The 18,302-nt window shown below is 46.2% G+C and overlaps 1 protein-coding gene across 3 annotated transcripts in view; it reads right to left on the reverse strand.

Moving 5' to 3' along the window:
• CEP89 (centrosomal protein 89) overlaps positions 1-18,302 on the reverse strand; it is a 133,042-nt gene that overhangs the window by 49,941 nt on the left and 64,799 nt on the right. For all 3 annotated transcript variants that reach the window (XM_030581854.1, XM_030581856.1, XM_030581855.1), the window contains one exon: positions 1,962-2,051. In XM_030581854.1, coding sequence (XP_030437714.1) covers positions 1,962-2,051 — 90 coding nt within the window. The remainder of the gene's footprint in view (positions 1-1,961; positions 2,052-18,302) is intronic.

Raw genomic sequence — 18,302 nt, forward strand, 5'->3', positions numbered from 1 at the left:
CACGGTCTCTGGAGCAACATGGGTCCAGGACTGGAAATGATGGTGGGCAAGACACCACCGAGAGTTGGCATACCGATCTGTGGAGCTGATCTGCAGAATGACCAGCAGGAGGCGCACCCTGTCACAGTACGCAAGACATATCAGATACCTGAAAGGGGTACAGTAGTCTGGAAACAGTGAGAGCCACTATTAAATAGGGATACACTGTTCATTTGGGAGCAGAGGATCTCTGAGTTTTGTGAGTAGCCAGTGTTAGGGGCTGGATGTCACAGCAGAATTCTTCAACGGGACCCAGGGACTGGGCTGCACCTATCTTTAACTTGCAAGGTAAAGACAAGGCTGGCATAGCCTGGAGGAGAGTGCTTGAGGGGCTGACAGGTTGGTGGCATTAGAGAGCTAACACCCAGACTCCCTCACAGTAGAGGCAACTAGCACAGTAAGGGCACATCTACACTACCTGCCAAATCGGCAGGTAGTGATCGATCTATTGGGGATCAATTTATCGCGTGTAGATATGATAAATCGATCCCCAATCGCTCTCCCATCGACTGCTGAACTCCAGCTCTGCGAGAGGCAAAAGCAAAGTCAACGGGGGAGCCGCAGCCATCGATCCTGTGCTACGAGGACGCCAAGTAAGTAATTTTAATTCGATCTGGGATACGTCGACTTCAGTTATGCTATTCTCGTAGCTGAAGTTGCATATCTTAGATCCATTTCCCTCCCCTTCCCCCAAATCTCGCCCCCAGTGTAGACCAGGCCTCAAGGTCTAGCATATGGGCTCAATAGCCTGAAATAGAGACCCTAGGAGCAGCCATGGTTAGGGAGAAGGCTAAGCTGAACTTCTGCTCTGTTATTGCTAATTTCTTTGTTAACAGAGTCAAACTACAGGAAGGGTTGTGTGGACTTTATTTTAAAATAGATTGGAAAAGACTTAAAGCTCAACAGAAGTTTTCAATTATTTAAGAAAAACAATAATTACCAATGAAGAACCCAGTAAGTAATAGAATGTGTGACTAAGATAAACATGGGGTCTTGGGGTTCTGGTTTTTACCACTAATTGATTTGCCAAAAAAAACCTAACTTGACAATGCAGATTCTTGATCCCATCCTATCAAATCTCACTGTACATATAAGAAGAAAGTTGTTAAGAAACTGTATGTGCTATAGAAAAAACCACTGGGTTGTATAAATATTTAAACAGAATTTCTGTAGCATCAGACAGGTTAAAACTGTGAATGTACTAAAGAATTAAAATATAACTCACTCAAGTTTGCCATTAAATTGCAATGAAATGCAAAAATTAATAAGAGATACATGGTAAAGACTATATACTTTTATAGCTGACTATTTGTATACTTTAGACAACACACTTAGGACCCGTCTTCACTACAAATACAACCAAGTTGGGGCACCCAGTTACTTAGTTTTCTGACTTAATTACTCTACAAATGGAGCAGTGTGGTAGATAAAAGTATAACTGTGTTTTGGAATTAAGTTAAATCTTTGGATATGTCCAAATTCCCTGAAACTGAGGTACAACCCTATAGTCATCTGAATGCACTTTGAAAGTTGTTGTATATGCACCTCAATACTTGTAATTCTAGGTTGAGAATATTTTTCAATTTTCCCCATTATTATGGACTTTTTAAAAAGGTACAAAGAAAAGGGTTGGGATATATCCTGTAAAATAAATATGAATAAAATGTCTGTTTTTACCATTCTACAACCTGAAATAGCTCCTACAAATCATCAGAACACTATGTTCATATATAGAAAGCAGTGCTGTGTAAAATATGCTAAAAATCCCATTTATCTTCTAAAATCCATTCTAAAAAATATCCATAAAATGTTCTTACAAAAATTTACTGCTATATTGGATTAAGTACTGATTTAAAAAAAAAAAAGCAACTTGTAATAGATATGGAATGGTAATTAATATTTGATTTACGAAGTCTACTTACCCGAACTTTCTCTTCTAATCTTCCTAAGCGTACGTTCCCTTCTATTATTTTGTTCAGAACTCCATGCTTCTCACTTTCCAAGCATTTGGCCTGCAAACATAATATGTAGATGAATGTAGGTTTTGTATTCTGATATATGTAAGGAAAAGAAAAAGAGCATAATATTGTTTTAAAGTGCTGTTTTGCCATCATGACACCTTTTTGGGGTATGAATGGCTCTTACTACACAAGTCTATCATATACCTAACTTGAAAATGTCTTGCTGGCATTTCTAAAAGGAAGCATGTCTCACAATGCCTACAGTTGCAGTTTTTGGAGAGAGGAGAGGCAGACCTAAGATGCTGATAATGTTCTACGAAGAAACAGAATGACCCAAAGGGGACTTCTCTGAATATATTCTTTCCTTGTATTACCTTACACTGAGGCTGTCAAAAGACATCGTAATTATTAGTAATTTCTCATTACTTTCTTGTATGGGAGGTATCTGTAAATATTATTTCCCTTTCTCGCATGCTCCACAAGCATTTCCATGCTATCATCCATCTTATCTGCTATGCTTGTAATGCCCTATTGAAACTTATTCACCAAGCCACTTTCTGTGCCACATTCAAATCTCTCTTACAGACCTATTTCTATAAAGACTACAACAAGCAAAAAAGAAAGATAAATAATCAATAGTAATTAAAAGGGGAAAGAACCAAACTATCAAAATGCATACGTGCCTCATTATTGTCACCCTATCCTTCCCTTCCCTCTTCCCCCACACTGGTCTGTTTCTGACCTGCACTTGTGCAGTCATGTTAAATCAGGATTGGACAGTTTGCTGGGCAGTGATTGTATCTGTGTCAATCCTTATGCCTTTTTTGAGTTTTGAGAAATAAGAATCCATAAGTTTCATCCACAACTATTGACAATAATATATGTCAAGTTTCTATACCACCTTTTAAAAAGATTTCTACAAACAAATCATTAAGTGAAATGTATCTTATTTTTCAAAGTGCTGTTTCCCAGAAGTGTCATGACTAATTAACCTCCAAATTCACCTCCTTACACCCTCCCCAAATTCTTCTCTGGCTAGAGATCAGATATATGGGATTCCAGATACAAAGGATATTTTTTGATGGAGGCTGAGGACAAAATCAGGCTTATATAATTGGGAAAAAAAACAGCTAGAACCTTGACTATGGAATCACTACCCTTCCTTCAGAATACTTCTTCAGAGCTAGTCACACTAATTAGACTATACTGCTGTTATAATATTCATATATAGTACATACAATAAAAATGGTAGGAAAATGTGTTTTATTCAGTAGATGAAGGTTACTCATGTGTAACCAGAGTTCTGTGAGATGACCTGTGCACATTCACACTCTTAGGTTTCTCCCAACCCTTCACATTCTCAAAGTGAGCACAAGAGTTGAAATGTGCACAGGCCACGCAAAGAGGAACCTATTTTTAAAATAATACTAGGCAAGATCATCAGCTCATGTAAATTGGCACTGCTCTACTAAAATCACTTTTTATAAAATCGTTTTTAGGCAGCAATCTATATAGAGGAAGATTTTTACCCCAGTTTTTACACTCTCTGAAAAATACAGATTTCTAATGAAAATGTTGACACATTGGTGGCACCAACCATGCCCCAAAACTCAGTGAAAATAACTAACTGTGGCAGTAGTTCATTATTGCTCTGTGAATAGAAAAAAAATCCTGTGCACTCAGTTCATTGACTTCAAAAGGATTACTTGCTTTCATGCTCATATTTCATCCTGAGGGGAGTCTAAATGTCAGTGAACTGAGTTTGTAATCATATGTAACGTAAAGGCCTCCTATAATATTCAGACTTAATATTTATTGCAAAACTACTAGAATAAATTAATAATATATGAGAAAAGCAGGAGATGCAGAAAAACAACTCCCTAGCACTCTACTAATTCTATATTTGTAGTGATTGGGCTTGATTCATGCAGGATCTGGGCAAGCTTCTGCTAGTACAGATCTGGGGCCCAATCCCCCCCGAGAGGGCTGTCCAGTTGCATAAAGGGTACATAACTTCTGCTACCTTGAGGAGTTAAAATCAGCCAGTATGGCCTTCTAAATCAGAGGTTCTCAAATTGGGGGTTGGGACCCCTCAAGGGGTCATGAAGCTATTATATAGGGGCTCGCAAGATGTCAGCATCCACCCCAAACCCCACTTTGCCTCCAGCATTCATAATGGTGTTAAATATATAAAAACATGTTTATAATTTATGGGGAGGGGGTTGCACTCAGAGGCGTGCTATGTGAAAGGGGTCACCAGTAAAAAAAAATAAAAAATAAAAAGTTTGAGAACCACTACTCTAAATGGTCAGTATTGGTTGAAAAACATTTGAGACTCCTTACTGGCACTTTGAACTGCTTGAACTGAAAAGAGCCCTTGAAATAGCAGGAGGTCAGGTTTGAAGTACAGAGATGCATGAGGAAGCTTATGCATTGCCTTCATACTATATGCTTGGCTCAGTTCACTGTTATGAATCCATCACTTTGTCGTAAACACTAAGTTCACTCACAGATCTAAAAGAAAACAAAAAATTGAATAGACTGCAAATATGAAAAGATCTTAAACCCCTTAAGAAGATAAACTCTTAAATCCACTGACAGTATTCAAAAGAAAAATAACTGGGTTAGAATTAGTGATGCCTGACTACATGTGAAGTATACACATCACTCCTGTCTATTCCAGAGAAACAACTCCCTTCACAGAAAATCAAAACTCACCAGCACCACAAAAATATGAGCTTTGTGCTCAGTCACTGAATGACATTTTGACTTAGTATGTGGCACCTGCATCATAAAATAATGATTTTTGACAGCTGCTAACACTGGATTATAGCTTAGCACTATTACTCAGACAAAACTGTTTTAAATAATTTGTTACTACCCTTTTATATTACAATTTGATTTTTATTAGAATACTGGCCTGATCCTGCAAACAATAAAGCTAACTCTGTGTGTGTACTTGCAGGATTGGAGCCATCAGGCAAATGCTGGGGGCGGGGGAGAGCTTGTTTTCCCTTAGATTCCTCTGCACATTAATCACTTCCATTCTATGTGTGGGAATGGGACAAGCTAGTGGGAATGTAACTCTTTGGACTATTACACACACTCATAACTGCTGAAGGAAATCTGCAAAACCATTAACACAACCTCCAAACTACATTTGCTTTTCTGTAGCTCCTATTTGGCACTGTGGAATCGTCATTTCCAGGAGAAACTGCTGGTGGAGGAAGTCTGGGAAGCACAGCTCCAATGGAGCCACTCTTTCTGAATCAGAAGTGAATGCTAGGGATCCCAGAGCATAGAGGCACAGAGTTCTGTTATTTGAGGGGATAGTGAATCAGCAGGAAAACTAGAGAAGACCACCTTGTTTGTTCTATGGGTGAGCAAAGAGACCTGTCTCCATGATAGAATAATTTGAGGAAAACTTTGCAAGGGAAACCTTTTTCCTCTCCCCAATGGCTCTTCCATGGGAAGGAGCAATAGGGACCAAACAAATATTCATTGATTATAAGATTGCTTTCCTATTAACTGTTTGAATTGCTCTCATGTCAAATGTGATAAAACATCAGAAATAGTTTTTAGTATGGGCATTTTTCCTGCCACTCGAAGTATGATAAATATCAAAACACTTTTTTTATGAAAGTGCCTGTAGGACAAAAAAATTGAATTACTGTAACCAAAGTAATATTTGTACGTGTAAATAAATCAACTTTAATTTCACACATACAATTCCACTGGCCACCTTAAATTAACTATTAAATATTGTAGGGAAAACTCTTCAGCTGTTAAGTAACCTTAAAGTTGATATCCAGACTTAGACTCAAATCAACTTTTCTATAGCGAATTTCATTGTCAGCTTTTGCTGCAGGCACAGAATTGTTCTCTAATTGTAACTGTAACTTTAATTCTTCAATTTATTAAGAAAATACATTTCCAATGCTTGTTTTTAAAATGTCAGCAGAACTTACAGGTGACCCAAATGAGGGGAGGGCGAGGAAGTGACAGTTATGTCCACTTTATTATGTAGGAAGGGGCATGGAAGGTTGCAAAGGGCCCTAGCAACTGTGAGAAGGGATCTTGAGAACTATCAGAGGGAGTAGTATCAAGCAACTGATCTGCCCTAAAGGCTCTCATATGTAGGTCTCCACCTTGTGATCTCATATTGTTCAATGCCCAGTAATCTAAGAAGGGGCCTTTCCAGCTACTTTGTCCATGTAGAGTTGTAGTTGTCTTGAAGGGTTGTGGAATGTGAGACAGTCTCTGGGGGGTGAGGGGGAGATAACTGTTACTGACCTTTTGTAACTGTTCTTTGAGATGTTTTGCTCCTATCCATTCCATGATAGGTATGTTCATACTGCGTGCACTGTTGCCTGGAAATTTTCCCTTAGTGGTATCCACTGGGCTGGTTCTAGTGCCCTCTGAAGTCATGCGCATATTCACTGATATAAGGGGTGCTGCTGGCCCCACACCCCCTCAGTTCCTTCTTGCCGGTAGCTCCAACAGAAGGGTAGGAGGGTGGGTCATGAAATGGACATGAGCCACACGTCTCTAAGAACAAATGTTACAAAAGGTTAGTAACTGTTTCTTCTTTGAGTGCCTGCTCATTTCAATTCCATGCAAGGTGATTCACAAACAGTATCCCAGGAAATGGGCTCCGAGTTCATTGATGTGCTGCCTGCAACACTGCTCTCCCGAAACTGGCATTGTCACAGGCCTGTTGGGTGATGGCGCAGTGGGAAGCAAAAGTATGAACTGACGACCAGATTACGGCTCTGCAGATGTCCCGTATTGTTACCTGCACAAGGATGATGAAGCCTAGGTTCTTATGGAATGTGTAGTAAAGATGGCCAGAGGCAGAACATTCACCTGCTTATAGCAAGCTCATATACCAGCAGTTATCCAGGATGAGATTCTTTCGGCTGACGCAGGTAGCCCTCTCATCCTTTCCACCATTGCTACAAAGAGTTGTGTGGCCTTATGGAAGGGCTCAATTTTCTCAATATAAAAGGCCCACCTAACATCCAACATATGAAGCTGATGTTCCTCTAAGCTTTTGTGAGGCTTTAGGAAAAAGTCAGGTAGAAAAATGACCTGGTTGTTGTGGAATTGTGACACCATCTTTGGTAGGAAGGCAGGATGAGGGTGCAGTTGGACCTTGTCCTTGAACACCATCTAAGATGGTTCTGACGTAAGGGCCTTGATCAGAGACCCTTCTGGCCGAGGTGATTGCCACCGTAAAGACCTTCCAGGAGAGAAGCAGTAGGGAGCACGATGCTAACAGCTCGAAGTGGGGGCCCAGTGAGCCTCGACAGGACAGGGTTTAAGTCCTGGGAGAGTTGATTCGCAAACCTAAAGGTAGTCTTTCCAGCCCTTAGAGAAGCTGGACCATCATCTCATGAGAGAATACTGATCTGCCATCCACTGGAGGGTGGAAGGCTGAGATGGCTGCCAAATGAACTTCAATAGATGAGACTGCCAGGCCTTGTTGCTTTACGTGGAAAACATAGTCCAAGATAGACTGAAGAGAAGAACGGGATGGAGAGAGATCCCATTCGGAGGCCCAGCAAGTGAAATGTTTCCACGTAGCCAAGTAGGTAGCCCTAGTGGAAGGCTTTCTACTGCCTAGCAAGATGTGTCAAACCTGTTCTGAGCAGGCCAAGGGGGCCATTTCAGATTTTGGGGGGAGGAGCAACTTTAACTATGATTTTAAGGGGCTACTTAGGCATCTGAAAACGCTAGGTTTTTTTGCAGATAACTTGGAAAATAGCCAGAAAGAGCACTGTATCTAATTCCTATATAAAGAAAGAAAAAAATATATACACAAACACTAATTAAAGACACATTTTAAAGTTTCATATGTAAGCTTAGAACAATCAGCAGATAATACAGCAAGATAGTGACAATCCCCAGCCTTGAGGTATCAGTTTTGGAGCCTTGACACAGATATCAGATAAGACAGTTACTCACCGTTGTAACTGTTGTTCTTCGAGATGTGTTGCTCATATCCATTCCAGTTAGGTGTGCGCGCGCCGCGTGCACGTTCATCGGAGAAACTTTTATCTTAGCAACCCTGGCGGGTAGGCTGGGCACCCCCTGGAGTGGCGCCGCTATGGCGCCCAATATATACCCCAGCTGACCCGGCCACCCTTCAGTTCCTTCTTGCCGGCTACTCCGACAGTGGGGAAGGAGGGTGGGTTTGGAATGGATATGAGCAACACATCTTGAAGAACAACAGTTACAAAGGTGAGTAACCGTCTTTTCTTCTTCGAGTGATTGCTCGTATCCATTCCAGTTAGGTGATTCCCAAGCCTTACCTAGGCGGTGGGGTCGGAGTGAGATGTGGCGGTATTTAGAACTGCTACGCCAAAGGCTGCGTCATCTCTTGATTGTTGGACTATTGCATAGTGTGAAGTGAATGTATGGACCGATGACCAGGTCGCTGCATGGCATATCTCCTGGATAGGTACGCGCGCCAGGAAGGCCGCCGCCGACACCTGAGCTCTCGTGGAATGTGCCATGAGGTGGCCAGAGGGGACACGAGCTAGATCATAGCATGCACGAATGCATGCAGTCACCTAGGAGGAAATCCTCTGAGAGGAGATTGGTAGACCTTTCATCCGTTCTGCGACCGCCATGAACAGTTGGGGAGACTGTCGGAACGGCTTTCTTCGCTCAATGTAGAAAGCGAATGCTCTGCGTACATCTAAGGAGTGTAGCTGCTGCTCCCTCCGAGAAGAGTGGGGCTTCGGGAAGAAGACCAGAAGGAAGATGTCCTGGTTGGTATGGAAGGCAGACACAACCTTAGGGAGGAACGCCGGGTGGGGACGCAGCTGTACCTTGTCTTTATGGAAAACGGTGTAGGGCGAGTCCACTGTGAGAGCTCTCAGCTCAGAGACCCGCCTGGCCGATGTAATGGCCACCAGGAAAGCCGTCTTCCATGACAGGTACAGGAGTGAGCAAGTAGCCAGTGGCTCAAATGGTGGAAGCATGAGCCTGTTTAGGACCAAGTTAAAGTCCCAGATAGGAGCAGGGCGGCGTACGGCGGGGGGGGGTAGAGACGTTCCAGGCCTTTAACGAATCACGCGACCAAGGGGTGGGAGAATACGGAGCGGCCACCTTCTCCTGGTCGGAAGATAGATATGGCCACTAAGTGTACCTTCAGGGAGGATGTCGCTAGGCCCTGCTGCTTAAGGTACCAGAGGTAGTCTAGGACCGTGGGAATTGGAGCTTCCAAAGGGGTTACACCGCGAGTCACACACCAGCAAGAGAAGTGCTTCCACTTGGCCATGTATGTCGAGCGGGTGGAAGGCTTCCTGCTGCTAAGGAGGACATGCTGAACTGGTGCGGAGCAGTTCAACTCCGCTGCGTTCAGCCATGCAGGAGCCACGCCATGAGGTGAAGGGCTCGTAGGTCCAGGTGACGGAGCCTGCCGTGATCCTGTGTGATCAGGTCTGGGTGGAGAGGGAGGGGGATGGGAGGGTCCACAGACAGATCCAGCAAAGCGGTGAACCAATGCTGTCTGGGCCATGCAGGTGCGATCAGGATTAGACGCGCTTTGTCCCTGCGGAGTTTCAACAGCACTTTGTGCACCAGAGGAAACGGAGGGAAGGCATACATCAGGTGGTGACTCCATGGCAGGAGAAATGCATCCGAGATCGACCCGGGAAAGAGACCCTGAAAGGAGCAAAACTCCTGGCACTTCCTGTTGGACCTGGTCGCGAACATGTCTATGTGGGGAAACCCCCACTTCTGGAAGAGGGAATGGATGACATCCGGTCTGATCGACCATTCGTGACATAGGAAGGATCGGCTGAGTCTGTCCGCCAAAGCGTTCCTGACCCCTGGGAGGAAGGATGCCACAAGGTCTATCGACTGGGCTATGCAGAAGTCCCAGAGTCGAATGGCTTCCTGACATAGGGAAGACGAACGGGTTCCCCCCTGTTTGTTGATATAGTACATGGCCGTTGTGTTGTCCGTGAATACGGAAACACAACGGCCGTGCAGGTGTTGTTGGAACGCCTGGCAGGCGAAGCGGACTGCCTTCAACTCCCGGACATTTATGTGGAGTGACAACTCTTGAGACGACCAGAGGCCCTGGGTACGCAGGTGCCCTAGGTGGGCTCCCCAACCCAGGGATGATGCATCGGTTGTTAGAGTCATCGACGGTGTCTGTGGGTGGAACGGCATCCCCGCGCATACTAGGGATGGGGTCAGCCACCAGTCGAGGGAGCGGAAGGGGCCGGAGAGGACTGTCACCAATACGTCTAGGTGGTCCTTGCCCGGCCCAATACCGAATGAAGCCACGTTTGGAAGGGTCTCATTCGGAGCCTGGCATACTTTGTCACATAGGCACATGCGGCCATATGCCCCAGTAGTGCGAGACAGGTGCGAGGTGTGGTGATTGTGGAGGCCTGCAAGCTCCGTATGATGGAGACGATCATCTGGAAGCGGGGTTGAGGTAGGTAAGCCCTGGCTTGAGTAGAGTCCAGGGTCGCGCCTATGAAGTCCAACCTCTGCGTGGGGACCAGGGTGGATTTCTCAGCGTTGAGAAGCAGGCCTAACTGGGAGAAGAGGTCCGTAACCACCTCGACATGCTGCCGCACCTGCGACTGGGAGGACCCCTTGAGGAGCCAGTCGTCGAGGTACGGAAACACGTGGATCTGCCGCCGATGGAGGTGGGCGGCCACGATGGCCATGCACTTGGTAAACACCCTCGGGGCCGTGGAGAGGCCGAAGGGTAGGACTGCGAATTCGAAGTGCTGATGTCTGACCGTGAGCCGGACTGGTGCCGGGAGCGTGAGCGGTACCGAGGTGAAGGTCGGTGCCGGGAGCCTGAGCGGTGCCGAGGTGAATGCCGGTGCCAGGAGTCTGACTGGTGCCGAGACCGAGATCGCTGCCGAGAGCGTGAACGTCTCCTCGATGTGGAGCGTCCGTGGGACCGTGATCTGGAGCGGTGCCGGTCTGTGACGCTGACCGAAGCTGGTCTGGTCAGGGTCGGCTTGCTTATGGAATGCAGTACCCGCGCCGGCGGTGCCGGGGGTAAGGGCTGTGGCGCATCGGTGACCGCGATGAGATCCCTCGCCGCGGCAAATGTCTCTGGGGTAGATGGTGAAGTAAGCTCTACCACGGTAGGCACCGGGGAGCCGCCAGGTGCCGGGCTCGACGGCCCTCGTGGGGTCGGAGTCGACGGTGCTGGCTTAGTCGGTGCCGCGGCAGGTATCGGTGCCGGGCGGTCCGGCTTTGGTGCAGGCTCTGGCTGCGAGGCGGATGCTGGCGGGATGACCTGCACCTTCGCCGTCTTCAACCTCGGGGAGAGGGAGCGGCTCGGAGCCAGTTTCGGCGCCGGCGGGGGCCGGTGCTGTGAGTCCTTGGTGGCAGCGCTCGGTGCCGCGGTGATGCCTTTGCTTATCGGCTGGCTTGTGCTCGGTGCCGAGGGCGGAGGCGTCAGGGCCGCTTCCATAAGGAGCTGTTTTAATCTAATGTCCCGCTCCTTCTTGGTTCTCGGCTTGAAAGACTTGCAAATCGAGCACTTAGCCGATAAGTGTGACTCCCCGAGGCACTTTAAGCAGGAGTCGTGGGGGTCTCCAACCGGCATAGGCTTGTGACAAGCCGAGCACTGCTTGAACCCCGATGAGCCGGGCATGAGCTCCGGCTCCGGGTGCGGGGAAGGGGGTGAACCCCGATCCCCTCAAACAATCACTAACAACTACACTATTAACACTAACTAACTAACTAACTAACTATACATATACAACAATTAACTATAACTACAGTATAACAACGATAAGAAGACTATGAGCTGCTAGGGAGTGTGGAGGTCAGCGAAGCCGTGCTCCACAGTTCCAACGACCGACACGGGTGGTAAGAAGGAACTGAAGGGTGGCCGGGTTGGCTGGGGGTATATATTGGGCGCCATACCGGCGCCACTCCAGGGGGCGCCCAGCCGACCCGCCAGGGTTGCTAGGGTAAAAGTTTCTCCGACGAACGTGCACGCGGTGTGCGCACACCTAACTGGAATGGATATGAGCAATCACTCGAAGAAGAAACACAAGTTTGGATGTTAGCAGCATGGAGCTATACAAACAAATTTTGGCAGCCAAATCTTACAAATTGTTCAGAATGGTTTGGGTTTATGTTCACTGAAGGGCTTATACAAATAGTTACAATAAACACAAAGGATTAAATTGGAAGGAGATTTCAAGTGTGTTGCTGTAAGGATTGGTGAGAGTAAACATCACTGCTATGAAATTCACAGATGGTATTCAAGCTTGCGAGACTCTGCCATACCCTCAGAAATGTATAAGTGAAAGTATAACAGAAGATATGAATACTTACCTGCTGGAAGAGAAGGAGATACAGCTGCAAAATGGCTGCTTGAGGGCAGCAGTTGAGGGGACACAGCTTCTCAAAAAGTATTCTAGAAAAAGGTACAAGAAAAGTGCAATCCCACTCTGGGAAGATTTGGTAAAATCCAGGCATTCACAGAGGAATCAGTGTTTCTGTATCACAGCCTACAGATCTGACCCAGTGTAGGCAAAAAAACAGTGTAGGCAAAAGAGAGACTCCCACAGACTAGTGGCACTAAATGGCAAAATAAATGGCCACACTGGAGTACTGCTAATTCACTACAACATTAGAGACTTGGAGAAAAATTGTGAACGTTTTAAGTGTAACTTAAACAATATTTGTGGTGTTGATAACACACATTTGTTTCTTCGCAGCAGGAAAAGATTACAGGTGGTCTATTTTGAAGTGCTGCTCTTGCAGCCTGAAACATCCAAAGCTGGCTGTCTGTAAGGATAATTTATCCCCTGAATATGCCTGAGGCAGCATCACTCTCCCCATCTGAGCAGCCTCCTATCGACTGGTGTCACAAAGGGCTTGCCTTACAAGCAAAAGGCCTTTTTTTACATGTCGACATGTGAAGGTGAGGGGCAGATCATGATAAAATCTGCAGCATCTTTCACCCTAAGCATAAAGTTTGAGAGCTTCCTTCCTCCCACCGCTTCCTGAGCATGTTTGTTTCAGGAATGAAAAAGTGCTGCAGAAGCTCCCAGCCCTGCTATTGGATCTACCAGATACACCCTTGCATTCTTATTTGCTGAGCAAAGACTAGGCCAGTGAGGGGAAGTGGGGAGAGGAGCAAGCAACATAGATTAAGTGTTGTCTGTCAGGACCTGCACCACTTTGCCTGAGATCTGAGGAAGAAACACTTGGCTAACCAAGTAAATTTGTTAGTCTCTAAGGTGCCACAAGTACTCCTATTCTTTTTGCGGATACAGACTAACATAGCTACTACTCTGAAACAAGTTCCCTGATGTTGATGCGCAGGGAGAGTTCTTGAGATCAGAGGCCCTGAGTCTTGAGGTTGTTGAGGTAGGCTCCCCACCCTAGGTCTAATGTGTCTGAGCCTAAGGCTACTAACAGTTATGGGGCAATAAAGGACACTCCCTTCATTAATGATTTTGGGTCTTTCCACCAGTCCAGGGAAGCAAGGACCAGAGGCTGGACCATGAGTACTGAGTCTAACTTGTAGAAGTCTGCTTGAGGAGTAAACTGATGCTAGCCACATCTGGAGGGGCCTGAGGCACAGACTTGTACACTGTACCATGTAAGTACGTGCCACCATATGTCCCAATAGCTTGAGACAGACCTGAGCACTTGTGATTGGGTGGACCGTGATCTTGGATATCAGATTTGACATGATCCAGAATCAGACATCCAGTAGAAAGGCCCTGGCTTGGGTCAAGTCGAGAACTGCCCTGAACAATTCTACTCTCTGAACCATGACCAGAGTTGACTTTTGCTCATTTATCAGCATACCCAGAGCTCTGAAGGTAGCTTGGACTGTGCTGATGCTGTTCTGCACTTGGGCCTATGAGTGGCCTTTGATCAGCCAGTTGAGGTACAGGTAGACTCACCCCGTCGCCTGAGGTAGGCTGCTATGACCGCCATACAGTTCGTGAAGGCCCAGGGGCTGCTAGTAGGCCAAAGCGTAAAACAGTGAATTGGTAACGGTGTTGACCCACTACAAACCTGAGAAATCTTCTGTGGCCATGGAAGATAGAGATGTGAAAATAAGCATCCTTTAAGTCGAGGATAGCGTACCAGTCTACTGGATCCAGGAAGAGAATGATGGAGGCCAGGGAGATCATGTGGAACCTCAGTTTCTTGAGATATCTTTTGAGGCAACATAGGTCCAAGATGGGCCAGAGGCCCCCTTTTTGGCCTTCAGGATTAGGAAATACTGGGAGTAGAATCCCTTCCCTCTCAAGTCTTGAGGAATTTCCTCCACAGCCCCCACACATAGGAGGGATTGCACCTCTGGACAAGGAGAAGGGTCCCTGAAGAGGGATGGGGAGGGAGAGGTACAAAGAAACTGCAGGGTATAACTGGCTGTAACTGTGTGCTGGGCCCAATGATCTGACATTATGAACCATCATGCAGGGCTGAAGAGCAACAGACAGTCCGAAAATAAAAGGGGAGACTGATTTGAGATGTGACTGATACTGTGCCCTTAGGCACACCTTCAAAAGGCATGCATGGGCCCGCCCAAGTATCTCTGAGACCCTCACTGGGAGGCTGACGTGGACAGGAGAGGCTGGCGCCATTTGTAACCTCTCCCTTTTCTCTTGTAGGGCTCCTGTCTTGGAGGTGTAGAGAACTAAGGAGGCTGTTAGGGCCTGAAGTGCTTCCTGGAAGCTGATGGGGTATAAAGGCCTAAGGAGTGCAGGGTTGCCCTCGAGTCCTTCAGGACGTCCAGCCTCATGTCTGTCTGTTCCAAAAAAAGAGCAGCTTTCAAAGGGGAGGTTCTGGACAGATTATTGGACCTCTTCTAGGAGTTCGCAGGACTGGAGCCAAGAACAACCTCATGGTGATGGCTGAGGGCATTGTCCTGACTCCCCAGAGCCGCACCCAGAACTGCCTGATTGGAGGTCCTGGCTACATTCTTACCTTCTTTCAGGAGGGCAGTGAACTCCTGCCTCAATTCATGTGGCAGTGAGTCTTTAAATTTATATGCAGAGTCCCAAAGATTAAAATTGTATCTCCTCAGCAATGCCTGCTGGTTGAAGATACATAGCTGAAGGCTACCCATTGAATAAACTTTCCCTCTGAAAGAGCTAGTCTGTTTGCGTCTTTGTTTCAGGGTAGCGCTTGATTGGCTCTGCCTGTCCCATTCATTTGCTAGAGTGACCATCAGGGTCCTTGGGGATGGGGTGTTGCAAGTACAGGTATTCAAACCCACTCGCCAGTAAACAGTACTTTTTCTCTTCCCTCTTTGAGGTGGAGGGCAGAGAAAGAGTTTTCCACAGGGCTTTGACTGCTCCTATCATTGCCTCACTGATGGGCAAGGCCATGTTGGAGGGTGCTGGCATCCAGGATGTCAATGAAACTGTGTGCTGACTCTTTGAGCTCTTCTATCTCTAGACCCAGGTTTGCCATGACCTGTTTGAAAAGGTCCTGATGGAACCTGAAATAATCTTGCAGAAGCAGGCTACTGGGCCCTGCAACAGCCTTGTCAGAGGAGAAGGAGGATTGCACCAGAGGAGGGACTCCTTTCTCTTCTTCCACTTCAACCCTGACCACCGGAGTAATCTCCTGGATGTTGGCACTGGGATAGGTGCCAGAGCCGGGATCTGGTGCCAAGTAGGAAGGAGTGATAGTCTGTTTCTCCAAAGCTACCGTATAGAGCTATGCACAGATACAAAATTTGTATCTGCATCTGATCCGCAAAAATGATCCACCGATATCAAGCTGATATCTGCAGATTTGCAGAGCTCTATGAATAAGAGCAGTGGGAGGAAGGGTCCTGCATTGCGGGAAACTCTGAGGGTTATGGTATGGCCACTGCATCAGCCAGAGACCTGCTGGACAGATACTGGCACCAAAGTCCGGTGGCACGTAGGTTGGATACTGGTGATATGCCCTGGGTGGAGCAAAAGATTCTACTTCGGACTCTGGAGAGGAGTCTTTTCTCAGGGACCATGCTGGATCCATACCCACTTCTGTCTCCACGTGATTCCGGGATTATGAGGAACGCCAAAAAGTCCATGACCGTGTTGCCAGGATCATGGTAGGCTTACCCTAGAGAGAGCCAGGAGTGCCTGGGAAGGAGCCCAACGCTTCCAGTTGCTTGGGCTGGCAAGTGCCCCCTTGGAGTCAATGGGATTGGAAGAAAGAAGAGGTTATTCACCACTTGGAAAGCCTCCAGGGCCAAGGGGACCACTGGACTGCTGGCACTGCAGCAGCTTTCAGGGTCAGCAGAGGATCTCGCACTAGACTCAACGCTCTAGGCAGAGTTGACAGTGCCATCTCTGGCTCAGGGGAGGCAGAATGGCCCAGTACACTGGCTTGTCCCTCTTCTGCACCAGCAAGCGCCCTCTCTTGGTGCGCTGCTTTTGTGCTTCTTCCTTGGCACCAGAGATGGAGAACGGTGCCAGAAAGAACATGGTGCCGAGGAAGCACTTCACATAGATGTCAAAGTGCTTGGTACCAATTCGGAGCAGCTCTGCTATGAGAGAGGTCAGAAAGCTGTCAGCCTCTATAAGGAAAGCCGTCAGCCTAATGTCCCGGTCTTTTTTGGTGCAAGGTCTGAAGTGCCTGCAGATCTGGCACTTTGTCCTTTACTTGGGTTTCCCACAGACACTTTAAGCAGCTAGTGTGTGGGTCACTCACTGGCATAAGTTTGCCGCAAGAAGCCCTGAGAACTCTGGGGCAAAGAGTCCCTCAATGACAGGGGCTAATTATTCACACTACTATATTTGTTAACAATAAGAACTATACACACTAACTACAATAACTACAAACAGAGAAGAGTCCAACCACTGTTAAAGAACCCTTGCCACGCAAAAAGGATCATTCCAGTAACTGTCATGGGCAGTAAGAAGGAACTGAGAGGATACAGGGCCAGTGGCACCCCTTACACCGGTGCATATGCACATGACTCCAGAGGGCACTAGAGCCGGCCCAACGGATACCACTAAGGGAAAAATCTCCAGCAACAGTGGATACATCACGCAAACACATCATGGAATGGTCATGAGCAAGTAGTCAAAGAATATATTGGTTCCAATTCATAAAGAACATTTTCGAGTACAATCAGAACTTAATTCTGTTGTGAAGTAAATGGAGTTAAATAAAACAAAAGGAATGATGTATTTTAGGTAACCAGACTGCAAGTGTGGAAAAATTGGGACGGGGGTGGGGATAATAGGACCCTATATAAGAAAATGCTGCAAATATCGGCACTGTCCCTATAAAATCAGGACATCTGGTCACCCCTAGATGTATTCACATTAGTCTTTGTTGCATATCAGGTGCACTGCTGCAAATCACATCTTGTCTGTGCAATGACAGAGGCTGTATCAGTTTTATTGCTGCAGTAATCTAGCTCCGAAGTGGCTAGGCTCTTTCTGAATAGAGGGGGCAGAGTTTCTTGGCCAAAGTGAAAATGAAAGGCAGTGTTCTTGTTTGAACTGCACATTCCCACTCCTGGGATGCACCAACAATGTGAGCTGCACTGCCAACACATCCTATGAATGTGAATGGACAGAGTCAATCTCTAAGAACTCTGGTGACAGGTTAATTTCCCTATCATTGTGGCAATCTCTCTATATCCAGGAGTAGAAACAGACCCAGCATGACACTGAGACTTGTCACCAGATAATCTGTGGTGTGCTGCCTTCAGAATACTGACAGATTCCATAGTGTTTTTCCCTTTCTGCTAACCACCTGTTTTTCCTGAGTTAAATTTGAGCCAACTACTTTTAATCTCTGATCATCTCTTCCAGGAATTAGGAAATCTATGTAACAAGGAGTTAGGTTTGGATAGAAGAGTAGTTGTACTGAGAAAATCGGCTAGGATGACCGTCATTTTACTTTTCTTTATTGGGTTGATGTTATGTTCTTTACTTTCAGAACCAAAATCATCAGGAGCTCTCCATGACCGTTAGAGTCCTAATGCTCATCAAGTTTTCAGTGTTTTCAGGGTCTTGCCCAGAGCTGGACTACACAGGCCACCTGGACACCGGTCATCTATAGTGCCACATTAGCTTTTATTCATTTCACAGATAGTTTGTTCAAAAATATACTTTAACACTGCCTCAGAGTTAAAACACACTAAATCCAATTGAGGGGGAAGAGAGGAGGTTTGGATGAACACCAATGTTTAGATTTTTCTAAACTGAGCATATACAAATGAGCACAAATTTCTGCTACTTTAAAAGTAAATGGCTAGTGAAATGCATAACTGTCCAGAAATTATGCTGTATGTGAAAAGTAGGTGCACAGTTGCATGCACAT

Source organism: Gopherus evgoodei, chromosome 12, assembly GCF_007399415.2.
Source record: "Gopherus evgoodei ecotype Sinaloan lineage chromosome 12, rGopEvg1_v1.p, whole genome shotgun sequence".
Lineage (NCBI taxonomy): Eukaryota > Metazoa > Chordata > Testudines > Testudinidae > Gopherus > Gopherus evgoodei.